This window comes from Drosophila eugracilis, unplaced genomic scaffold (assembly GCF_018153835.1).
Source record: "Drosophila eugracilis isolate 14026-0451.02 unplaced genomic scaffold, ASM1815383v1 contig_2154, whole genome shotgun sequence".
NCBI lineage: Eukaryota > Metazoa > Arthropoda > Insecta > Diptera > Drosophilidae > Drosophila > Drosophila eugracilis.
Window position 1 is genome coordinate 2,504,808 of NW_024573038.1, and position 26,552 is coordinate 2,531,359.

At 38.9% G+C, this 26,552-nt stretch overlaps 1 protein-coding gene across 3 annotated transcripts; it reads right to left on the reverse strand.

The window, feature by feature from the left end:
- Window positions 1–20,883: 20,883 nt before the first annotated feature.
- Window positions 20,884–26,164, reverse strand: LOC108108666 (organic solute transporter alpha-like protein). 3 transcript variants are annotated; one of them, XM_017216772.2, is made up of 7 exons: window positions 26,077–26,164; window positions 23,023–23,144; window positions 22,566–22,905; window positions 21,649–22,061; window positions 21,460–21,590; window positions 21,208–21,398; window positions 20,884–21,089 (listed from the first exon to the last, which is right to left on the reverse strand). In XM_017216772.2, the coding sequence occupies exons 3-7, from the start codon at window positions 22,687–22,689 to the stop codon at window positions 20,962–20,964; spliced, it is 987 nt and encodes a 328-aa protein (XP_017072261.1). In that variant the 5' UTR covers window positions 22,690–22,905; window positions 23,023–23,144; window positions 26,077–26,164; the 3' UTR covers window positions 20,884–20,961. The 3 variants fall into 3 exon arrangements, with proteins under 3 accessions (XP_017072261.1, XP_017072262.1, XP_017072260.1); XM_017216773.2 differs by lacking the exon at window positions 26,077–26,164 and adding an exon at window positions 23,201–23,216; XM_017216771.2 differs by lacking the exon at window positions 23,023–23,144.
- Between the last annotated feature and the right edge of the window lie 388 nt (window positions 26,165–26,552).

Below are 26,552 nucleotides of genomic sequence, written 5' to 3' on the forward strand. Positions count from 1 at the left end.
TCCACATTCCCCGAAAAGGACTCACAGGAAAAAAATGGTTGTCAGCATTCTATTTTTTTTCATTTCACTTTTACGATTATACCTATGCATAAAGAGTTTTGTGGGTGTTTGGGGAGAATGTGGCAAGAATCCACTGCGCATTACGCATCCGCCCGGGGTTAAGCAGCTGGCCAGGAACAGGACTGCAGCTGACTGGCTTTAATTAATAATAGGGGAGGTATAGGGAGAGATATGGCCACATGCAACGCGATGCTACCAACTAAAATTGAACAAATTTTTCTTACATAGAAAAAAGCAAAAAAAAAAAGGGACATGAAGGTTGGGCATAAAGAGGGCAAAAAGTAATCACGATAAAGGCATCGGAAACGTGACTAAATCAGATTTGCCAATAAGACACGAAGCCAAGGGATCCGCCATCCGTCCTCCTCGAGGCGCGTGGCCAGCAAAGATGAAGATATAAAGATACATCTTCCTTTGGCATCGAACTGTGAAATGACTTCATTAGTGAAAATATTGTATGTCGCACGGTGGTACCACCTCCTTGCCACGTTTTTGCCCCCAGTCATGATTTATTGCCTCTGCCCAGATACACACACAAACACACACTTGCTTTCGCCCATATATGTGGTACTTTCTATGTAAATTTAACAGGCCGTAAGCAAAAAGGCAAAAAGTTGGCCATATATAAAACATAAAGCGCAAATTAATTGAGGCAAAGTCGAGCGGCGGCATTGGAAAATTGTTGCTTTCCTTTTTTGTGGAAATCTGTTTTGCCTCCGTCTTGGCATTACTGAGTGACCGGGCAAAGGGTCGGAAAAGCGGTCGGATGTGCTTGGGCCACATATCAAGTTGAGGGAGCGAATCTGAGCCTGATTGCTGTGATTGTGCTGCTACGCCACTGCTGCTGCTAAGACTTGGTGATATATATAAGAGGACATTCAAAGGGGTACAGGAAAGGATGCTTTGAAAAGTTCCGAAAGCGTTTAAAGTACCTAAAGTATCTAATATTATTATATTGAAGTTCTGACTTAACGTAGAAAATATCTTTACCTTAAATATTGGCAAAATAAAATTCACGATTGGTAAAAGAATATATTTAATCTTACCATGTTATATTTTTTATTATATGTTGCATAAAATCGATATTAATCAAATCAAATACATCCAAAATCCTTTATTGACTTATGTTAATATTAACTCGCTTGCATGTAAATAGCGATTACAACTCCTGCCTCTATCATGTTTCCAATATCGGCTAAGAAGTCTTCTTGAAGAGTGGCACATATTTTATTTAAAACCCATGACACTGAAGCCATACTCACTTGACAACCACTCAGCGGCTTTTCATAATCTTTGAGGCAGAAAGTCGGGCGCCCCTTTAAATTGTACTTTAAATGCGCAGTGCGTGAAAGCCGAAGTGACAGGAGATGGCCTAGTGAACAGACAATTCCGAGCACAATCCGGTGCCTTCAGCTTCATTGGTATGTGAAAAAGGCGCCGCATGCGACGGATTTGGGATTTTGGAGCGGAAATCACTTCAAACGGCTGCAGCAGTTGCTACCTGCTACCTGAATACCCGACGACGTGGCCAAACAAAGGCGACATCCTTGCTGCATATGCTGCAAACAAACGGCTGGCTAAAAAACGGATTCGTTTAACGAAGCTGTTCCAGATCAAAACCAACAGAATATTCAATCTCTTGGGTGGAGGGACAACAAAAGTGCGTGTAAAAGCTTACTCTGCTAGCATCTGCTTAGACTGGGAATATTTAATGGAACCGGAAGGCTTTTGGGGATATGGATTTTTTCTTCCGATTCACCATCAATTTCCACACAGTGTTCGGTTTAATTGATTCGCCCGCAGCGTCTGCATAATTATGTGTGCGTTCCAAGAAAGATAGAACGAAAAGCACTCACTGGATGGATGGTTAGATGGATAGACAAGCACGACAGCGCGTTGACAGCTCTCCTAATATGCAATGCACACGCGGCGTATGCGTGATTTGAATGTGCCTGAGCGCGTGAGACCGACAGCCAATGTCCTTGCCAATGCTAGACATAATTTTAATACAATCTCTCTCATGTTTATACTCCCGTGGAATATAGGGCTGAGCTCATGGAACATTATGTGGGCCTTAAAGCTCTTTAAGTGTTGCTACAGGCTCTTGTGGGTGCACATCATGAGTCTTACAGGATAACAAATAAGGTAAGAAATTAACTAAATCTGCTTAAGTACCTTTTTTGTTAAAGGAAAATGACATATATATATGATATATATATTTTGATCAATTATCAAGAATAAAACAAAGGGCGTCCCCCAGTTTATAGAAAATAATGTCGTTCCATGAAAATATGAATTTATTCTAAAGTAGTCAAAGCTTTAAGTGGAAACTGCTGTCTTCGTGCTAGCCACTTGGGGCAAATCTCTTAAATTGAAATAACAATTGCTGGCAACATGGGGCAGTCAGGATACTTTGGAACTGCAACTTAAGTGCTGCAATCCTCCCGACGGCGCCTGAAAGCATGCAACAGAAAGTTGCACAATGTGAGTAGAAGCAGCTGGGGCAAATTTTGTTAATTTGTTTGAACTCATATTTGTGGGACCACAAACTTGAACCAACCTGCCTTGAGCCACTTCGCTCGTTCCCAGCTTAACTGACCCATCATCAGGCCGCATTCTCGGCGCGTGTAACGCATGCAAATCCCATGACCCAACCAACAGCCAACGTGAGTGCAAGTGAGGGCGGCATGTGGCGCCTAGTTGACAATGCCAGCCAATTGTGGGTGCACTTAGGGAAAAAGTCTCTCCTTTACGATACCATGGGAGTTCCACAAAAAAATATTATTAAAGAAAAGTCGTTGGTCTTTTTCAATACTAAAATCGATTCTACTGTCTTTTAACTACCTATACATAGATATCTAAACATATTTGTTGTTCTTTAAAATATCTTTATTTAAGATCTAAAATTTTGCAGTCTAAAAAGTTTGAGTATTATGTTAAAAGTCTCTTCTGATTTAACCCACAATTATTAAAAGTTTCTTATTAAATAATTCAAACTTCGAGTCTTGCTTTATAAACATGTACTTAGAGATTTCGAATATATCTGAAGCTGAAATAAAAGCTGAAGTCCGAAATTTATCCACGACAGTTTTGCTGAAAATGGGCAGAGCCATTCCGAGTCGTTCCACATTTTTCCGAGTATAGATGTGGGCGAGAGCAGAGGTAACGGCTCGCTTGTTCATGCCACTGACCGCAGAGCAAATTGTGCAGCAGTTTATTCCATCAGAGATGCCCGAGATGCAGCTCGTTGTTGAACGGAGGATGCAGGATGGCGGATCCTAAATGCGGGCTAACAACGGAATGAGCTCTGTGCCGGTTTGGTTCCATTTGTAGGATGATGTGTTTGATTCCGCCACCGGTCGTCCGGATTCGCCATTCCATTTGCGATGCATACATATATGGCAGACGCCCCCGCCTTCCAGTTCTGTTCGTTGCCGTGCGGTACGGTGCAGTTCAGTGGAGCTCAGCTCATTTCTGCAGCCATTGTGCATGACAAACAAATGGCATTGCAAACATTTTCCCATGTCGCCCAGCCAGCGGTTGGCCCTCTCATTTCATCCCCCTTCTGGTGTGTCTTCTTTGGCCCAGTTACATCCTGGTATTACTTACCATGGTAACAGATTAGATTTTGTGGTTAACAAAATGTTTGGCCACAAAGTCTTTCAAATGAAAATTCATTGTGAGCCACTCTTAAATAAGCTGGCATTGCAAAGGGCTTAAGGATGATGTATGCATAGTTGGGAGTTTCGATATATATTAAGGCTGTTATTGGGATGACGGAGTTAGAATTGAGCTTTGCCTTATGGCTTCAAAGGAATAATTTCTTTACTAGTCCTTGTTAGTTATATTTAGTTTGTTCGGATTAGGATTAAATTTGCAATTACTACAGAACAAGACTTGGTTACCCAAACTTCAGTACTCTGGGCAGTAGCCCCCACAGTAGCCTAAGTTAAGCTTTCTTTATTTGTAGCAACGAATTCTAAGCGATTATAAGTGGCAACTTTAAACGGATATATCTTTCTTGATGTTTTACTAATTTACTACTTCTATTACAATTAAAGCTTTAAAAAATATTACCATAAGGGAATACTCGCCGACTTTATGAAAAGTTATCTGTTTTTTCCTACATCTCTCTCTATTAAATTATCATTAAATTTTTGCTTGGCTTTGCAATGGCCAAAGAAGTCCTGGGAGCGAGTATCAGCTTCCACTGTTTCATTCATTTCCTGTCCAGTTGGAGGCTAGCCCTCTGATTGCTTGTGCTCCTGTGGCACCAAAGGCACACCCACATACGCACACAGCACAAATGGACAGAGAGGGAGCACACAGATACATATATAATCCATTATAAAACTGTTTACATAAGGTTTCTTTAAATTGGTTTATTGTTGTGGCGTTGGACTGGCTCCCCTTTGAAGGTGGAAAGGTGAGGGGCAGAAGGGATGGCAGGACGAGCACTGCTAAGCCCTTAAAGCAGCAAACTACACAACCGCACGAAGCACCCTGGGATGTATTCCGATTCCAGGAGCCCGGAGTGCCTGAGTGGAGGGCAAACCGTTGTCCACAGCATGTGTGGCCTCTAAGCGCCTGCCATTAATAATGCAATTGTCGGGATTGCTGATAAATTGCTGTGGTTTGACAATTTGCACAGCACAACCGCAAACGAAAAATTTCAACAAAAAAGTAGGAAATGGGAAAACAAACCGAGAAAAATACTAGAAAATAATCAAAAACAAATAGCAGGGATTGGCGAATAAAAATGCTTTGACAACACTATTTGGGTTACGTAATGAAATCAAATTATAACATCCAGCAATGTCAATGTATATACATTTTGTTATTTTATTTACCTTTATTCGTTTTTCGCTTGGCAAATAAAACGCAATTGCAATTTTGGTAATTGGCGGTTCCACGTGACGTATGCGCAATCCCACGTGTATGCGTCAATTAAAATTGATCTGCGATATGGCTAAATTAATAGAAATGATTGTGACTGTGTTATGAGCATGAAAAGGGGCGTGCCCAACTCGTTCTTCAACGCCCCCAACTGAACAATTAGCGAAAGTCAATGTGCCAAATTGAATATTCATAGTGGTGGAAATATTTGCATGCACAACGTTGCGTATAAGCAATAAAAATGTCACGCACTAGTTGAGTTATATTTGCCCCTACTTGTGCGACAGAGAGGGATGTACGAATTAAAGCAAACGAGCGAGAGGGAGAAGGGCGATTTGAAAACGTTAATTGAATTTGCCAGCGTTTGCTGATGATAATGATGAGCATGGTATTCCCATAAACAAGCGGAGGGAGAATAAATATACGGCAGAATGCTGAGTTGAAGCTCAGAATATCCTGGAAATCGTTGGGAAAACCTTTGAGTAGTACAACAATAGTATTTTATAATATATAAAGAAAACTTTAAACTTGTAAAGTGAAATGTATTTTAAAATGTAGGTAAAAGTAGATAATGTTTGGCAACTAAACATGATTTTAGTACTACAAAATAGTGACTACTCACTTATTTTGCGAAAATATGATACTTTTAAGTCATTTTTCTCGCAGAGGAACACATAAAATATATTATAGAGTCATAAAGTTCCTTTGCACTTGACGTTCCAAAACGCAGGCTAAGTTATTTATTAAAAAATGTTCACCTTAAGCCCTAATCCTTCCTTGATCTTATCATGCACTTAGCTACCCTGCAGCTAATTAGTCCAAGAGGAAGCTCCCAGTCCAATCTTATTACGCAGCTCATTCCTCACCCTCTCAGTCCCAATCAAGCTCGCAGCCAATGTCAAAGACAAGCCCACGGTAATGTCACTGATTACGATTACTGTGTTGGACTTGTCGCGTTCGTTACGTTCCATCTCCGTGTGAACTATGCGTTCTACAGCTCCCCGAAGTATGCTAAGCATTTGTGAAATTGAAATTTATAAAACGGCTAAGACGCAAAACCTTGGCATCAGGCAGTCAGCCAGAGAGCCAGGCACCCAGCCAGCCAAATGTAATGTCAAGCGAGATTTTCTCCAGTCAATGGCTTCAATTTGCTTTTACGAGACTCGAGGAGGAGATACCCGTAAACTATTTGCGATGGAGAAAGTGTCCCGTGGAATGCCAGCAATCTCGGCTGTGTTTGCAGCATCATTTGCGAAATGTAATTGCGGCAATTACCGTAAATTTCTGTTCTGAATTGTTGTCGCATTAAAGTTAATTTCAGTTGTCTTTTGTTTTGTTTCACTATTTCAGAATTGGGAAAGGAGCAACTTTCCCTTTTTGGTCGGAACCAAAACACATTCGTCACCCGCCAAACAACGACGGCCTGTTGCACATAGTTTTAGAGGAGCTTTTCTCTCTTACGTCTTTAGGAACTCTCTTAGCTTCCATCCCTAAGAGAGCCACGTTTTTGACCAGTTTTTTTTAGCGAATCTCGATGCCGACTTTGTCCATTATGCTAAGTGCGCCAACTACACTTTGATGCTGCCAATGCCTTCGCTTTGCCTTTGCTTTTTATGCTAAGCACCTGCACATTAGGCTGTTGATGGTTATTAGGCGAGAGTAGTTGGCCTCCACAACCTGGGCCAGGTGTTTCGGGCCTCGAGCTTGGAATAACCCCCACAAAGGGACGGGGGTGGCAAAAAGATTGCACTTTTTCCGCCATAATGGAATTAGAACTAGGACCCTCGGATATAAGGCACAGGATGCAGGCTGTCTGCGATGCTAATTGGATTCGTTCTAATTGGATTAACGTGTTGGGCACACAGGAGTAGTAATCAAGTCGATTTCTAAGGAAACTCTTTGACGGCAAGGATCTAACGTGATATGTGTCGGAGGATACATGTGGGGAAATTAAGCTGTAGCATGAAAAGCATTTAACTTGGTTAATGGATAATATTCACTTACACCGGGATCACAAACTTAAGTTTAATTAAAAAGGGCTTTCTATCATTACACTACTTGTGTTAGACATTTTGATCCTTGAGAGTAATCTCAAGAAACCCAAATCTTCTTGACTCGTTAGCAAAAACTTACTAAAAGACTTTAAAACTTTTATATTATCATCCAAAATGATGTTATTTTCTAAGAACTGTTAAAGCTACTTTGTAAGCTACTTTGGTCTTTATCAGAAATTCTTTCAAAGATTTCAGCTTAATGCGTTTTGATTTTAAGGTGGCAATAAATGCTTGAACTGATATCAAATGCAATATTTAAAATCGATTTATTTAAAAATAAATATTTATTTTACCTAAAACCGCAATCTCGTATTGTAATCCTTTCTCTATTCCTTAAAGTAAAATAAAACAAAGCCTCATTGAGATGGTAAGATGGAATTGGCCTACTCAAAAGCAATTGCCATCACTCGAGGAGACTGAGAAAACCAGACAAGCCACAATTTGTTTTCCACTATTTGAGTTAAACATCTCCTTCGGAAACAGCCCGTTGCTCAGGCCGAGACAAAGTTGCGCCATCTCGCTTTGTTTTGCCAGATACGTGTGAAATGAAAAGTTTCCCAAAACCAAAATCACGAACGTAAATCAGTTAACTTGTAAACAACATAGAGGCAAGCACATACACACACCTTTATGTCTTGGCTGGGTGGTATCTCAAAAAACTTTTGCACATGTCTCCTGTCACCTCATTTGCAAAATTGAAAGCCAAAACTTGGGCGAAAAGTTGGCAAGGATGCCGAGGGATGTGGGTCCTTCTACATCTCCTGCTTGCCTAGCATGTTGTCCTCTCTCTCTTGTTTGATGTAAAATAAATTGACATTTAGTTGTCGATGTACCCACAGCACTTTCCACTCCTCTTAAATCCAGATTTTGCCGAGGCAATTTCTGGCTGCAAGTGTCAAAACGTGTTAATAGATTTCCAACGTTGTCAGGTTTTGTGGAAATATTTAGTTGCATATTTAAATTCACATTGGAGCTTGATGTGGGTGGCCCGAGAACTTGGGCTCACAATGGCACCTCTCCACCTGCAGCCCACCTTGATGTTGACACATTTCGGGTTACCTTGGCAACTGTTTCTTGATGTATTTTGCCACATGGACCTGGCCCCCGGTGGATTTTCCCAAGCTTTGCTTGATTTTCCCCAGAAAACACTCCTTTCAGGACACTAACTGCTGCCGTTTCTCCTGATTGCATATCTGTGGAACAACATCGACGGTGTGCTATGCTTTCATTTAGCAGAAAGCGCCTTGTGGGAAATGTTTGTTATCGTCGGAGACGCCTTTCAATATGCATTGCATTTGCATTTCTAATTTCTTTTCCTGCCAGGAGCGTTGCGTCGTTGATCGAGCAGGAGTCATTTGAGGTTATATGTAAAATTCTCCTCCCTCTGACTGTAGGCTATGAGACCATGATTTTGCCATTTCATTAAATTAGGAGAAACTCAGGTTTAATTTGGTGACTTTGAACTTCAAAGACTTAATTGCGTTATTAAGATGTGTAGTTCTAGGAATTTAGTAGCTAAAGAACGTTACTTACTTTTGGTATAAGCCAAACTTTGCAAGTGTTTTAGTATTAATTATCTTTTAATAATTATTACTCAGAATATTGAAGATTATTGAAGAAGGATGATGAAGGTAACTTTTAAAAATGAATGGAATTTTAAAAATTACAAAATATTTCTAATACAATTGTATTAAATAATTTCAAAAATACCTAATTCATAATATTACTTCATCTGTCTTTAAAATGCTTTCCCTTATTCCATCAAAACAATGATTTTTGCATCTATTTTCCAGCTTACTTGGCATTTTCCATGTGAAATGTTGCCATGAAATGTTTTCCCTGGCTAGTTCAAAGTCACCCTCGTCTGTCTTTTCAGCTCCCCTCCGCGGGAAGTGGTGAACCCAATATGAAAATCATTTGCCGTTCTTTATAAGAATGACCAGCGAGGGAAAAACAAATACTTGCACTTGATTTTTATTCATGACTTCATTTAAATGGAAATTATTAGTGTCATTTGTAGCCAGCGAACCCCCGAAAAAACCGACAGTGAAATGAGAATTCTGAATATCTCATAAAATGGCATTTAGGCCAAGGGAGGAAATTGCCAGAGAAAATGAACCATGGCAACCATGTCGCATGTGACCTTGGCTAAGTTTTCCTGCGGCGCCGGGCCCCTTCATTTCCCCCCGGGTTACCCGGTGTCCCAGCTGTCCCTCCTGGACGTGTTCTCTGTTTTTTCCCGTTCGGTTTTTGTTGCCCTGTTTGGGAGGACCCTTAACCATAATGTTTGCATAATTTACTTTCGTTTGCGTTTAAAGGTTTTCAAATTACTTTTTAATTTGGTTTTTCCGTCTTGAGTTACGTGCACAAAACGACGATGAATGGCAACAAAACAAGTCAAATAAATATGCAAATTTGTTTCTTTCCTGTTTCGAGAGTTTTATTTATTGAAAAATGGTTAGGTGAAGTGAGTGACGAGATTCGATGGGGAAGCCTAGCATATGGGGGCACTTCTCTGCAGAAATTGTTTTAACTCACTAAATTGCAGAATGTTACCTGAATGTTTCACTTTTTGTTTTAATATTGTAAGTTTTATTTAATTTTATTCTTTAAGTGCTCAATTTCACCGATACAATACTCGTTTTAAAACAATTACTTCATGGACTTCCCAAGCGGGCATTATTCACAGGCTGGGCGAACACTTTCATTGATTGCCGGTTTCTCTGCCAAACAAAAGACATATTTTCCGACAAAAGAATTGCACTGAAGGGAGACCAAGGTCTGCCAGCGATTAATATTTCAGGAAATTATTAATTATGCATGCGACACAGGGTAGAAAATGGGAATTCCAGTGTCTGCTTGGGCTGAGATAAAGACCGGCAATGATGCAGCCGAGGGAAGCTCAACGAAACTTTGAAAACTTTTGCTTTCGACGGCGGCGGATATTTCATATTTATGTTGCACTGTCGATGTCGAGAACTTTCCCATCTTGCCATCCACGTGGCACGAGACCCCTGAACTATCGCAAAACAAAATTCTAACAAATTTTGTACCTATGTATAACATAGTATCTCATTTTATGAAATTTGAAAATTCGATTATTATTAACCTCCTTATGTGCCTTAATTATCAATTAAAATTATATCCAAAGGTAACTATTATCTAGCTTCTAATTTTATATATTATATCAGAAAATAAGAGATATAATGGCTTAAACTTATTTAAGAAAATCTGAATTGTAAAATATCGGTCGTTTGGAACCGTCATAAATCGTAGCATACTTTTAGACGCATTTTAAACCCCCTAAGGACGTTTGGTGATTTTCTATTGGGCTACTTAATAATATATATTAACAAGAAAATATAGATAATACAATTTCAGTAAACATTCCTCCAGTGTAGTTTTCGTATTCCTCCACTACATGGCAATAGCCAAACAATGATAAACCTCAGGAGCCTCTCACTCGTGATGTGGAGAGTACATTGGCAGAGTTTCGACAAGGGCTCATTTGTAATTCAACTCGGCCGGGACATTGATGTGTGAGTGGCAGCCTTGCACTTGGCATGTGCCTAAGTATCTACCCGGGTATCTATATCTGTGTGTGTGTGTGTGTGTGTGTGTGTGGGCATGTATCCTTGCAATCCTTGCAATCCCTGCAATCCCTACTTGTTGGTTGAGCACGTGCCTCGGAGTGGCCAGTTGCTGCTATGTATGCAGGGGACTAATGGCTCTGGCCCAGTTGGCTCCATTTCAATATGGATGGATTGCTGGGTGCTTAGCTTTCGACTGGTTTTAAGTCATGCATAATGTCTCTCGACTCCTCGAAATCCTGGTACCCACATAGACAGTCTTTCTCTTGGATAACCTACAGACCCTGTAGTTGCGGCTGCGACAATTTGGTGCAATTACTTCGGCTTCCGTTTGGCATAAATTAATTGCAATACGGTACCCACTTGATATATGCGACGTATTAAGGCCTCGTTGCCACGTAATTAAAATTGTGCAATAGTAAATCAAACTGATGTTCCATGTCACTCACTGAGTGTGAGTGGATGTGGATGTGCGAATGTGTGAAAGGCAATTTAAGTGACGTTAATGGGTTGCATTTAAGATTGATTTCGGTTGAGGCTTTGCCAAACTGTCGCACTGCAAAATGGAAAATTCATTTTTGTTTTATAAAAAACTCTTAGTAATATGCAAATAATGCCTCTTAGCAGCCATCACTTCATACACCACCAAAATGAGATCTGTTTTAAGTTATTATAATAATATAATAATTATAATAATACAACTTTTCTCAACATTATTTTTTCTAAATTTAATATTGCTTTTCTATATACACTTTTCAAAGTATATTTATTTATAAATGATAAACAATAATTTTCAATTTTGTTTTTCAGCTTCTTCAAATTTCCTCACTGTGTACTATTTCGGGATCAGCTGCCACTTGGCTGAATACGAATATCCATTGACGGCGAATGTCAAATGAATAACCAAACAGCTTTACAAATAAATTCCAAGAACTGCAAATAAAGGAACAAATAAATAAACAAACAGCAGGCGAAAGGAAAACACGTAAAATAGGAAAATTCCTTGGCCAACAAAAATGTTGAGCTGCAAGCTGAAAGGCAAATAAAAACAGAAAGCTGAAATCAGAAAGTGAAAAGTTGTAAACAAAATGCGTTGTATTAACGGAAACGTCGCCCATTTCCCCCCAAAAAAATATCCAACGGAAGAAACTCGAGGGCACATACTCCCCAAAATTTATGTGCAATCAGTCCGACACGTATGTGCTACGTGTGTGAGTATGTGTATGTGGATGCTTAAGCGGGCGTGGTATCGACCACCCATTGAACAACACCCACCGCCCACCATGTCCTGTTCGACATTGACACCCGCAAAGAAACGGCCAACAGCGAATGCCACTAAAACCAAAAACCCAAAAATGCCAAGAGCAAAAACAACAAGCACTGGCCTTTAGGACTAAGATGATGGGCGTGGAAGGGGGCGTATTTCGGTGTAAACTGCGCGTACGTCCGTGTGTGTGCGAGAGTAGAATGGTTAGGTATACAACCGAACCATTCCATTTGTCATGTGTTTGTGTTTATTTTGGCAAACGCACATTACACTGGACAGCAGGATGTAGGGAATTTGACAGATTTTAATTTTAAACTCTTACTAACTCAGATAGTGGGTTCTGAATTTTACATAACCTTAACTTAACTTGAATGAAAAACATGAATATTATTACGCCTTATGAAGATTGTCATACTAATAAATTTCATTACTATCAGGCATTGTCATTGTCTAATAAGTATATACCTATATTTCTTTTATATTTAAAAATCTCTAAAAACGTAATTATCCTCTTCTCTTAATATTCTCTTCCAATATTATGTTGTTCAGTGCCTAAAACAATTCCGCTGGCGCCTTTTTTCTACGGCCATTAATATGACTTTTATGCTTTGTTGTTGTGGGTACTTAACCCCAAAGTTGTTTGCTAATGTCCTCGGAATTTTGTGGATATGACAGTGCCCCGAAAAGTGCGTTATTTGCCTCGCCGCCCCACTTTTGTTTATTACTTTCTCCATTTCGCTGTGCAATTAGCGATGTTTAAAACCTCGAAAGCATTACGCATACGCCCAATACCCGGCCTGATACGCCGTATGCCAATTACCCAACCGCAAGCAGCCGCACACTTCTGCGGCCTCCATTTACAGTCAATTATGTAAAATAAGCACGTCAATATATACACCCAAACACACACAATACCCACCTGAACTACTGAGCTCATTCGCTCCCTTCCTCAACCCCTTCAACCCTTTTTCCTCCGATTAAGCCCCTGTTCTCAGGCTGTGAAATTGGTTTGTCCATAATGCAATTGGAAAGCCAACTTTGTAGGCCCTCGGGGGATGGGAATTGGGGCCTGATCTTTGAATTAACGCCCATAATTAACGAGGCTGCTGGGGTCAGATATGAAAATCGATTATCCATTCCGAAAGCTCATAATCTTGGGGATTTAAGACTCAAAATGGACAGCAAAGGCACTTAAAATGGGAAAGGTTTAAGGAAATATTGTGTGAGCTTGTCAAAAATTAAATTCCAATTTACATACAAAAAATGTAAAGGTTTTTATTTTATATGAAATAAATCCATCTGTTATTTTGCTTTAATAATTTATAAGCGAAAGCCTTTCTCAAAAAACCTCTATATCCAAGCGTTATCCCAGAAACCACAACCAGTAATTTCATTATAAAATTCCATTTAAAATTAATATTTTGCCTTGTGCCAATTTCTCGAGCACAATGCCTCTTTTAACACCTCTTTTTCCAAGGCTGAGTCTTCTGTCTCCTGAGCATTCATTCATTTATTCATTTGTGGATAAGAGTGCCTCATGATTTTCACCACCCTCCCATTGCTTTTCATGGACCTGCATTTGAGTTTGGGTTCGGCAGAACACCAGGGGAATGCAAGTTATGTCCGGCAAACAATGCGAACAATGGGAGCCACCTTTTGCATAAATAAAAGAGCGAGTGTTGAATTTACCATTATGGAAGGGAATTTCGCTGGGACGGTGATAGTGGCAGGACATTCAGAACATTCCCCAGCATGCGTGTGCGTGGGTAAACATTTCACTATTTGAAAATTAAATGGATTTCTATTTGGCTTCACTGTCAGGACGAGGCAACTACTTGATGCCTGGCTCTCTGGCCAAACACTCAACCACTTCCCAGGCACTTCCACCGCCATCCTCCAAGCGGCAAGTGTATGAAAGTACGTTGACATATAGTGTGTGCCACTGTGGCTATCCCCTATTTTTTGGAGTGCCTCCCCCCTCCCCGCCCTTATCCAGCCAGAAAAACCTCCTGAAATCCCCGAACCAGTGTCAAAAACAGAGCTATGTCAGGAACATCCTGGGGGCGGGTTCTTAAGTGTTCGTAATGATTGTGGCAAGCTAAACTAAACTAAACTCGACTTGACTTGACTGGAAGCCAGTTGTCAGTGTCATCGTTGGGTTAACTCCGGGCAACGCCACCCCAACTTAACCCACCGAAACCCCCTCGGCGTCGTCATTCTGAAGCACCGCCTAGGGAAAATAGTGTTAATGATGCTGATCTCGGAGCACACGCGCCGCATCCTCGAGTGCTTTAATGGCATTCTACAGCTTTATGCTCTGCCCTACACCCACTCCACTCCACCTTTGTTTCGTCGTGGACTCTTTTTGTAGTTTTAAATTTTTATGGCCATGTTGCGCACTTCAACTGGCAATTGTGTCCTCGCAATCGCCGCCAAAGCGAAAGTTTTGTGGTCACATGAAACTCAATGGTCTCCATCAGACTGCGGCTAGCTGGAATGGCTTTCATTCCAAAGGGTTAGCCAAATTGGCCAGTTGAGTCTTAAATCTCTGGTGTAAGGGTTACCCTTATAAGTTCTTTAAGGATTATGTACTAAATTATTCAGTAAGATTTGAAAGTATGTATGTATTAAGGGCATGTACAGTAAAATATTGGATTATACCTACTAATAATCAAGGATATTTGATGTTATATGAAATAACTAACGACAACAATCAATGCTAAAAAACCTAACATAATTTAATTATTCTCAATCAATAAGTTTATATATACAAAAACGTTATAAGGATGTCTTCTTAGATAAGAAAATAGGAAAATGATTAATTAATATGTATTCATTAAATCGATGTAATATATTTTAACCTATGTACTAGAGTGTAGGATCTTCCCCATTCCTTTCATACTATTTAATATGTATACTAGACATGGTTCTATTCGTGCCATATGTTTGCTTGGCCAACAACCTTTTCCATCGATTACACAGCGTCCTTTTCGCTCACTAAGGTATTGTAATAAATTGCTTTTGTGGAACTTAATTGATTAGCTCTGATCAGCTGCGCTCCAGGACATCAGAAGGAAAGGCTGCAGGACTGGGCAAACACCTCGAAAGTGGCACTGGCCTCGAGTTGTTCATCTGTTGGTCAGCGCCTCCAATATATTTATTCATTCCCGTGTTTATTCCTTCGCCGTTTCTGGCCGTTGACTGATGGTTTATTACTCCCCATATACTATGTATAAGCTATATATGTACTATATGTGTTGGCACTGCCGCTGGTCAAGGTGCGAAAAAAAACAAAAAGACTTCTTCGGATCGGCTCATTTCACTAATAGCAAAAGTAATCACGTAAGCGGAAACAGTTGGCAGCGAAGGAGTCTCCCAGGGGTTGTGATTACGTAAATTGCTTGGGAATTTATATGATACTTTTATTTATTTGTCTTTCGAAACGCAAGTGGTACTGGAATTTATATTAATTGCAATAACCTGACGTAAGCAAAAACAATTTAAGTTTACAGAAATGTTTTCAGTTTGACAGAAATGTTTTAAAAAATATTTGCTATGCTTTCTCTACCTTTCCTATGAGTTAGCAAATGGCTTAATGTTTTACTTCAACTGGGATATTAGTTTGCTTTTCTGGTCTAAAAAATCTGTAAATAAGTAAGCTGTGCTTCGTCTTTTTGTGGTAACAACAGAAATTAATAAATGGAAATTTATGCAAAACCGTTTTGTCATTTTCTTTGTCAATAACATAAAAAAATGATCAACTTTATCCAAAAATAAGGTGCCAACAAAGTCAATTAAATAAATTTCTCTAACATATATTGATATTCACTCATTTTTATTCTTAATAAAAGCAAAAACTTATTAGTTAAAAAAAAAAGAAATTGCACTAATAAATGAAATCAATTTTTTTTTCATATCCATTTTCAACCACTTCTCATTGAGTACACTTATTTGGCTCAATTAAATCCAAAAACTTATTAGGTTTAGCGAAAAGAAGTTTCCGTTGACTTAATTGCGAACTACTTAATCATTTATCCAATCACAGTCCACGGTCCGAACAATTGTTGCCGTGGAAGCGAAAGATCCCAGTGGCGTCCCCATTCAATTAAAGTAGTTTCTGCTGATGCTGCGACTTCCCCCAACGCCTTAATGCAATTGAGCCACGTCAGAGCTGAATCCGTATATTTTTACACAGAAGAAAATAAGGGTTAAGTTTGTTCATTTATTGGATTATAATTTATTAAATTTTGTAGTTCTTAAAATTGTATTATTCTTTAAAAGATATTAATTACTAGTCATTGTAAACTACAAAATTGTTTACATAGTATTTAAAGATGCCAGGATCGCCTAAAAAGTTAAAGATATTTATGATAATTATTTTTAAACGTATTCATTTAGAGTGGAAAAGAGAATAACAAAACTGCTCGTAGTGGCAGATTCTTTTTATTTATCGGCTATCGGTTATCGGAAAGCATGCCCAGGCCGAACTTCAACGTTAGGTAGTGAGAGAGACAGTCGTCATATTGAGGGAGTTGTGAACGGTCGTTGGCTGAAAATACCTACATTAATAATACAAAAGAGCCAATAATGTGCCTTCAATATTAATAATTTAACACTTCAAATCGAACTTTATCTTTTTAACTATTATTTGATATTCTAAAAAAAACCAGTATAATTCGCATATATTTTTTTACAGTGCACCCGTATCTCTGGCCATGTCCATCGACCTCGGCAGGGGAGCATTTGACAAGCGTGTCGTGTTACCAGCGCCTTATGCCAGTCTCTGTGTGCTGCATTAGCCAGGCTTTATCCGAGCCACTCACACTGAGGCACATATGCTGATGGGAAGTGGGTGGGTGTATCTGGAGGGGTTGGATGTCGGGGGCCTCTGCCAGCCTTGTCACTTATGCAAAATCCCCTAATGGAGGCATGCCGAGGTGTAAGAAAAACAACAAAAAAGCGGAAAACTCGAGCATGGCAATGCAGCCTGGACTGGATGCTGTTGCTTCTCCCGCCCTCATCTTTTCTTTATTTTTTTTTTTTGCTCCTTTTCTTGCCATTACATACAAATGCTCTTTAAGCGGATTTCGTAGCGTTTTACTTGTTTGCCATTGTTAAACTGAGTGCTCAGCATAAGGCTGCGACTCCCAGACGACCGCTGGACCAGCAGGATACTCGTTAAAGCTGAGCAGGTCCGTGCTGGTTTTCCGATGGTTTCGGATCCTTGGGGATGTGTGGCCGAAGGTAAGAAACGGAAATATGTATGTTTGTGGCTTATAGGGAAAATTTAAGATTTGAACTTATTTTTCACCTGAAGAATTTTAAAATAATTTAATAAATTAAAAAATAAATAAATCTGTAAATTATTTATATAAATGTAAGAATATTAATAAAGTAAAATGAATCAATGAAGTTTTGTAAAAATTGGTATGCTTCAGCAATGGAACATGCAGGTAATTTTCAACGTCGATCATCACAAAAAATCGTTCCGCTTATTTGATACAAAAAATCAAAATCCGACCGAAAGTGCTTAGGCATATTTTTCTTAACTTTTTCTTTGGGGTTTGTTGACCAAAAAAAAACGCAGCGGGAACAGTTGGCAAACCCTTTTAATTATGCCAGAACATGCGCAAATATTTTCCTTATGGCCGCTTCACTCTTCGCTGCTAAACATTAATTAATTCTCGGCTTACGGAAAGCTCAAGTGTGTGGATGTTTGGCCTGCTGACTTGGGACCGAAAAGTCAACGTTAGCTGGCCAATTTTTAATTAAATTATACAAAGTATATTTGTCTAATCTATAAGAAGTCAACTGTTACAAAAGTTTATAGGATTACGAATTTTATATAAAATTAGAAACTGTATCAAAGGAACGCTGATGGTTATGGGAGATAACTTTAAGATACTTGAAAGATTAATATTAATGTAAGATTGACTTCAAAAATAAATACCTTTCTTTTCGCCTGCTTAAAGATGGGGATGTATTATTATTCCTATTTATATTCCACATCGAACTCTTACGTTATCACATATGCTAGGATCTGAGGATTTACGCCAACCAGCCTATGAATTATTCTCCTTATTGATCCCTGTGCTCGTCCATCAGTAAGTGGAGCAAATCAGGCGTCAACTTCCACCCATTGAAATCAATCAAGTATAAGGCGCAGACGTTTGCCATTTTACGAGGCGAACGACATCGGAAACGAGGACAAAAAGCAAGAAGAGAAATGTCATAAAACTTATTTACTTAGCACCAGCAAAATGGTCCACGCAGAAGTCAGGTTCTCCTTAAACAAAAGCCAAAAAGAAAGCTGCATGAAACGAGGTTTGTATGTAAGAGCCCAGAAACAAGCGGAAAGCAAAGTCAAGTCAACGAAACGGGGCTGTCAATAATCATAAAATTCCTTGGGAGGAAAAGTGGGTGAAAATTCCCAAACACGGTGGGGAAAAAGGAAGCGAATGAGAAATGAGATCCCAGGCGATGAGCTGCTACTTGAATTTGTTAAATTGCCTGTGAATGACAAATATTGTGTTATAATTTCTATTAACAAAATTAAGCAGCGGCACCACATTGCGTATGCGCATTATTTAATTTGTCTAAGTGTTGTCGCAATAAAGTAGTCGTGAAATACAGTCCATTTTGGGATTTAAAAAGATTCCATAAAAGTAGGGAGATCTTAAAGGCCTCGACTGGCGCTTAATGGACAGTGACATAAGACAGTAAGGATGACAGCGAGGACCAGACAGCTTTCAGCCCAATCCCTCTTACCGTCCAACACAGAGGCCCTAACGTGTTTGGACATGACCAAGAAGCGTAGACAATGGCAGACACAAAGCGACTTCAAGTGGGTGGCAGACACAAAGATATTTTCTTTAAATGTGTAGCATCAACAACTTTCCCCTCCGCAAAAGCTTTATGAATTTTATATGCATCCGAGAAGTGTGCTACATAAAAGTCAAGTTGTTTCGGGCCAAATCAAAATGGCAAAGTTCGAACTCGACGTAATACTGTTGCCTATCCACAGGCTGAAGCTCTGAAAGAAATCGATTAGCCAGCAAATGAAAGTGAAAAGTGATACTAATATTTCATGTAACAAATCTCGTAATATGAAAGCTAAGTTGGCTTGGTGATAAATCTGATAAGGCGGAGTACATTATTCTTTAATTGTTATGTCCTTTTCAAACTACAAAAAGAGATTTTCACATCATCTTATATCAATGCTTTCAGTTTTTTTTCCACCTTAAAGACTTAAGTTTCTTTTTTAAGATATTGGCCCGTTTCTTTGCAGGAGATTTTATTCTTTTAAACTCGAAACAAATTGTTAATCTTTAAGAGCACTTTATGTTTTTATGTTTTTACTCTTGACTTTAAATTGTAATTGCAAGTTTCCACTTCTCACATGCGGCAAAGGGAAATTGTATGAAATCAAGAGTTCGCAATGAATGGCGCTAAGGTCTGTTGGCTGGTCGTCTCCACAACTCATCAAAATGAGCAGCGGATACTTAATCTGATTTACTTGCCTCAGTCAAGTCAGAGCCAACAGGATAGCAGCTGAAGCTCTGGCAAACCGAGCAAACAAGCGTCTTCATAAAAAGCGACATCTCGACCAGGATTTCTGTGGTGATGTTTGGGCGAAGGCAAAGGAGTGGTGAGTCAGGAGTGGTGGCACTGGCAGCCCAGGACTTTGGCTGCCATGGGCTGCTCATGGCTCGCGTTCTGCGGCGTTGTGTACATCATAAAAGAGCGATAAGATAACCATGCCCAGCGACGACCGACCGTGGCACTTGACTGCTTCAAGTCCTGGATGCCCGACGTCCTCCCGCCATACTAAACGTCCTTTGATACCCTCTATTAAGTGTTTCAGGCTTATAGAATTCAAGTTAAGAATGGTTTTAACTGAAATTGAAAATCAAATAAAGGAGTTGCTTTTTGATTTCTGTATATATAAATAATAGTTATAAACTCAAAAAGTACATTACAAAAAAAAAAAATACTTTTATAAGAGAGCGATATTAAAAAAAGCTGGTAGTAATGTATACAAGATATTTTTAAAAATGATGAAATAATAAAAACCATTATCAACTTTTTATAAGAAATCAAAACGCAATAAATTAACATTTTCGATTTGGACTTGGACAAATTTAATATATTTTTTATCACTTCAGCTTGCTTAAACTTCCCTGGCTTTTAAAGGATATCCCCTGCTTAGTGTGCATTTCTCTTTTAGCGCAATATTTGATTTTCATTGCCCGTCGGCCTTGGTCCCTGTCCCCCACCGAACAGCAACCTCCTGCCACTTTTCCTCACCCTGCCCCGTTTGGTTTCTGAGCTGGCAGCATCTTTAGTGTGATTTATTTGGGCGAAGCACAATGTACTTTCTTTTCAAATAAATCATAAATTTCAACGCACCGCCCTGCAGTGCACAATTGTTGTTGATGTTGCCGAAGCTCCAGATCTTGCCACTCCCACCAATTTTGTTTGCCCATCTCCTGGATTTTCCTTGGGCTTTCCACAAAGCATTTTCAAGCCTGAGTTGCGACGTTTTCTGGCCTATGGTCGCGCTACGACAGCAATTGAGTTATCCAAAAAGGCTATCTAAACAGAAAGGAAGATGTATATGCGCTTAGATATTTCATATTATATTTATTGTATTTTTATGGCACTTGGGCATTTTGGCCTTAGACGTCCAGGGTTTTGTTTGTCCTGTTGAAAAATGTAAAACGGATCTCGGATCCCTCTGCAAGGCCGCAGGGAGAATTATGAGCTAAACGCGACACGCATTGCTAGAGTGGGTGGCTTGGAAGGTTTTCCCACTCCATCAACTGACCAAGTCGTGCTGGAAACCCATGATTTGTGGCAGTTTTTTGTTAAGCCAGCAAGTCAAGTGAGATTTAGTTTGTAATTCTTTGCCCTTTAAGTTTGATTTAGGGGCAACACTTCATTTGGTTTTCTGCATTTGAGCACTTGCAGTTGCTGGAAAAAAGCGTACCTTTCATCAGGATCTTTAAATTATAAATTTAACTACAATTTCTTTATTAAATTTATCACAACATTTTTCTACTGTCTACTAAAGCTCCAGGATCCGCAAATTTCCTCAAATGCGAGTCACTTCCTTTTCCTTATTGACCTCGTCGATTTGAACTTGAATGGGCGTACGATATGCACTCTGGACCATCATGGACACCAGAACCATTTCCACCAGGATCAGGATGTTGATGATGGCTGCAATAAAATACATAAAACGAATTTAGTATTTTTAATATGTTACAGGAACATTCGCAGCTGAGATAATGCAACTATCTATTTACTTAAGAAGTTTTCTAGATTACAAATTTCTCACTTTGCTTGTAGATGGTATGATTGATGGGATACTCCCCGCCCATTTTGATGGCATCGAGTTGGTCGTAGAGAACAAGATACTGCAGCTTGCATAGCATAACCACCAATTGGAGGCAGAACATCTTTTTCCTGAGCTGATAGTCCCCACGAACCTTTGTGATCATCCGCACAGTGATTTGAAGGGACCAAGCACTGTTTTTGGAATACAATTTTAATTTTAATTTCTTTGATTAAAATACAATTGAATAGTTACCCCAACACAATAGAGCAGACGATGAAGGGTATAAAGAAGTACATGACCTGATGGTAAAGTTGAATGTCCCTGTAGTACAGGATGTTCATCACTAGCATGATAGATCCCTGCCAGAAGGGCATTTGCCAGACCTACAAAAACTTGTTATTTAACACAATATTTCCTTACGAATCCTACTTCTGAACATACCATATATCTGGAGATGCAGAGCTTCGCCTTAGTGGGAATCACCATTGGCAAGCAGAGGCAACAACAGCAACATGGAGGAGTATTAAGTTGCACGGCCTCCCCGCCCGTCTCCTTCACGAAATTCTGCTCCGAGTTTACGTAACGGAAGAGCAGAGTACGAAATACAGGTCCACCGACCATAAACATTACGTGCATCACCGTGTGGCAGATGAACCAGGAGTAGGGCACCAGAATGGTAACCAGGGCAGCCACCGAGATAATCGGATACAGACCGACCATTATAATCGAGGGCCTCAGAAGCGGCTTGTTCAGGTGACGACGCAGCCGTGAGACCGTCGTGGCGAAGATGCAGATGTTGAGGATGGTCAGCAGACTGGCAATGAAGATAGCCAGGCTGAGGAAGGCAGTCATGTCTGTAAGAGAGTTGGCCAAAATTCAATTAGTTGGGAGAAGAGGATTAGGTTTCAGAAAGGAACTCAAACTACTTGTGCTAAAGGTTATTCAATGATATATACGATATATTTTCAGGTGCTATTTAAATAAACACAGAATGTTTAGATTTAAATAATTTAAATACATTTAAATAAATCATAAAATGCTAAAGCTCATAAAATCATCATAATATCATATTGTTACATATTATATAAGACTAGGTTAATACAAGACAATATTATAGTAGTACTTCCCATAGTTATCGAATGGCCAGATAAACCTGACACAGTTGATAAAAGTGTTAATATTTTTAGATAGCAACTTCGTTGCCAAAATAGATGTGCAAATAGGTAAATGTTTAACTACTTAATTGGGCTTACAAACAACAAACTATATCAGTAAGCCAGGGGCAAGCTGAGCTATAACCAATTTTCGCTAAAAATATTTCAAATACAAAATACTTACAGCAAAAAATCAATACTCACTTTCATAATACTCCTCTACAGTGGGGTGTGTCCGAAGGCTATTTGTGTCATTTTGGTGTTGATCCAAGACCTGCGATATCTCCTCCGAAGGATCCATCGATATGTAGTCCTCGCTGGCATTCATTGTTTGGCTTTGATACTTTTATACTGAGGGTGATAAATTCAAACTGGGGCAAGTTGGTGCAATACTTCCTGGTTTTCCTTCGCTTAAGCTGCGACACTTCGCTTCACATCTTTATCATTGTTCACACTTTTCCAGTTAGCAGTCTTTACACGTTATTAGCACTCATAAATGTATCTGACAGTTTGCCTTTGGTGTTATGTCTTAGCAATGTTGGTGCTGTTATGGGAAATAGGAAAACACAACGAGGGAGGGGTTAATAACCGATTGAGATGAAAGTGCGAGGAATGTTCATAATTTTTAAGTTAGCAACTAATTTTATATGAAATTACTAACCTAAATTCGACGCGGCTTGTTTGAAGTAATGTATATTATATTGTATTTAATTAAAGCTAATAAAAAGTCTAGACCAAGTGTTAATACCCTCAAGCACGATCCCACGCAGATGAGTCAAATATCTAATTAAAGGAGAAAGAAGAAAAACTTCTGTAATATTTCATTCCTTAAGGCTTACTTTCTTGTTATTCCTAGAATTCAAAATCAAGCAAGCCTTGGGAAGTTTAAAGCCAACTGAACGGAGTAACACATTTCATTTGATTTTTATATGGGTATCTAAGCACTCACGTTACAGCGAACCCAATCATACCAATACTAATGCATAGACATTTGCCTATAATTCGTAGTTTGTGGACAATATTTAAATGAAGACCTGCGAGATGCTGATACAGACAGTCACCAAATTTATTGGCATGAATAATTTAATAAAAAAAAAATAAAGCAAGAGATAGAAATGCTGCCTCTTAAGCCCAACGAATGCTCTATTACGATTTATATTTGTCTCGTATTATAATTATAGATTCAATTTGATTTTTAAAATACGATAAGTTCAGTTCCTTGAAGAGTAATCATTTCAATAATCCACTTTACCTCCACTATTTTTGCTAATACATGAAATTATAAATTCATTAAACACCTTTGCTTACTAAAATAACAATTTTAACCAACTTTCAAAATATTTTATATTTTTCACCTGTGTTTCTTAGCTTTAGAGAACTCATTATAAGGTTACGAAGCCATAACAAAACCAATTAAATATTTCAAAACAAAGAGTAACTCAGCTAACAGACTAAATTTGTATATGAAATAGCTTAAATAGTTAACAAACTAGCCCAGGTGTTTATAAAAAGCCAGAGGAGACGAGCATGTGACTCAAGCTGGAACTCACTGTGGAGAGCCCGTCCAATTTTTTTGGAACACAAAAGAGACCGAAGTGGGCTCCCAAATGAAAAACTGGTTTTCGAAAGCATAGGCAGGTTACAGGCCGGCCATACTAAAAAATATTTTACGGGTAGCTTGCCTCATTGCACTGGACGTTATGCAATCTCTTTGTTATTGTCCATTTCCAAACTGGTTTTATATTTTTGCACAGTAATAACGCATACAACAGCATGTCGAAAGTGCCTGTAAACGCACTATAAACATGATTCAACATCTCGCAGCACCAACAACGACCTTCAGATCTGCTCCGAAAACGTGTCAAAGTCCCCGCGATCTGACCTCAATTTAGCCCCAGACTTCAACGTTAATCCGGAGTGGTGGAAGTGAAGTAGAATCGTGTCTTATCACCGAAAAGCCGAAGCTCACAATTCTCCATCTTACGATCTCATTTCATCAGCTAACGAAAAGATGTGCTCTTTTTCCATAATTAATTTACCAACTCGCCATAAATCATTTTTTTCCAGCAATTAGCATGAAATTCGCAGATTCGTTTCTGTGTTTAGCACATTCTAAGGTGCGTAAAACAAACCTCGAAAATAAGCGTCATAAATATTGTATACAAGTAAGAGCATAAGGTATACATATTCTTTCGTTCGGTTTTTTAACATTTTGCAAATCGATTTGGCACGCTATAATCAGCAAATAAAAATATCCAAACGTTGAAAATGCTTTTAATATTTGTGTACCTACATAGGTGAAAACGTGCAAACCCCCTCTTAATAAATATATATATAAATATAAAAATTTATAGAAAATAAAATAAAATATTTTTGATATTTTCTTTGAAGTTGTTTCATGTAAAGGGAAGGAGACCTCTGCCTAAAACCCGTACCATTAAAGTAATAATAAAGTTGCTAAACTCTCTCAAAAAATTTGCACAGAGAACTGTCGAAATGAAACGTAAACATTGCCCAAAAACGACCCAAACGAAGTTTTGCATTTTGCTGTTGGCACATTTTTTGTGGCAACATTGTTAAATGAGGGATTTCTCTGTATTTTCTCATTCATATTTTTTTCTTCTCGTCGGCTGTCATCTTCTGGCCGGCCCTGACTCTTAGCCAATATATTTCCGAGCTTTTGCGACTGGCAAAATTCAAATTGCTTGGCTAGACAAAACGCTGCAAAATGAATGGCCAAATACACGACCTTACGCAATGCAAACAAATTGAGCAAAGCTGAAAATGCTCGAAGAACCAAAATAAAACAAGACCCAAAACCGAAAATCAAATGCAAATACAAGTGCATTGCCTGGGACAAAATCAAAATCAGAACTCAGACCGCAAAATGTAATTTGTTTTCTGGTCGACAAAGCAAATCATTTCCCTATAGAAAGCTCGCAAGAGGAATTTTCTTAAAGTGAGATGTTGGCTCAAAGAATTTTCCCATCTGCGCTAACTCAAGATAGCAATTCATTAGACATCGTGTCAAGAAAAGACGTTTGGGAATGCCAGCTATCTAGATAAAAGTTTAATTATTTGCTTCCCAGATAAGATGTTTCAGCTCCCAATTATCACATATTTTCAAGTTGGAATGTTTTAAACGAAAAACAATTTCGCAAATACGCAGAAACGATTGTTCAAAGTACAAAATTCCAGTTAAAAATTGATTTACGTTGAGTTAATATCTATGTGGCTTTTAATAGTCATGTCGAATGGCGGTTAGATAAGTTAAATATTTGTTATTAACTTTATTAACCGTCAACAAAATGGTGTGACAAAGCCATAACAACGCGGAAACCAACGAAATTGGTTTGTTAAGTAAAGGTTCTCTATAAGCATATGAGATTTTCCTTGGTTGTAACCTTGACCATCGCAGCACTTCACACACAGTGGCCTTGGCATTGCACTTCATTGAGCAGTTTGTAAGAGTTTCAATAAAAGTCATATGCAATTCAACTTGTCTTTAATTCATGTTGATTGCTTCGGCATCAATCAATGAATAGAATAATTATTTATGGGATGTTCACACGACAGTTGGTGTTGAATAATTTTAAGGGTCGATCACGAGTTAAACACACGGAATGGCAGAATCGATGAACGATTAAAAAACATTGCACTGCAGTTGCTTAATTTATTTTTGTTTAATTTTGCACTTTTTTTTTTTTTTGCTTACACTATTTCACTCTCTCTCTCTCTCTCTCTCTGTTTGATTTTTGTACTATTATTTGCACTTTTTAGCCGCGTGTGTCTTGCCCGCTCGCGCTCTGTTCAACAACTGAAAATGAAACTCAAAATATTGTAGTGCCCATGCCGATCACGAACGTGAATGCGCCCATCTCAGACCACGGGCTATAAGGCGTATATATATACATATAAGCAGGTGTATGTGTGTTGGCCAAAACAGAAAATAGCGGTAGCAATGGCACCAATACATGCATACCTGTTGACGCGATGTGCTAATCGTCATTTGTCGATTTCAAACGCTTTTGCTGCTGTTGGGAAAAGTTTTCTCAACACTTGCTCTTTGCGGAAGTAGCTTATTTGCCGATCAAAAAGCGTTTACTTTGGCCAGATAAAGTGGCTCGTAAAGAGGCTTGTCCTGCTAACACGTTGGCAAAAGAGTTGTGAAAAACAGCAAATAGGTCACTG

Excerpts from the sequence above, each read along its gene's own strand:
- LOC108108666 (XM_017216771.2), bottom strand. The coding sequence starts at position 22,689 with ATGAATGCCAGCGAGGACTACATATCGATGGATCCTTCGGAGGAGATA. Across the intron at positions 21,399-21,459 it reads GTCTGCTCTATTGTGTTGGG|TGCTTGGTCCCTTCAAATCA; the intron begins GTAACTATTCAA and ends TTCCAAAAACAG. Across the intron at positions 21,090-21,207 it reads TCATACCATCTACAAGCAAA|CCATCATCAACATCCTGATC; the intron begins GTGAGAAATTTG and ends ATTTTATTGCAG.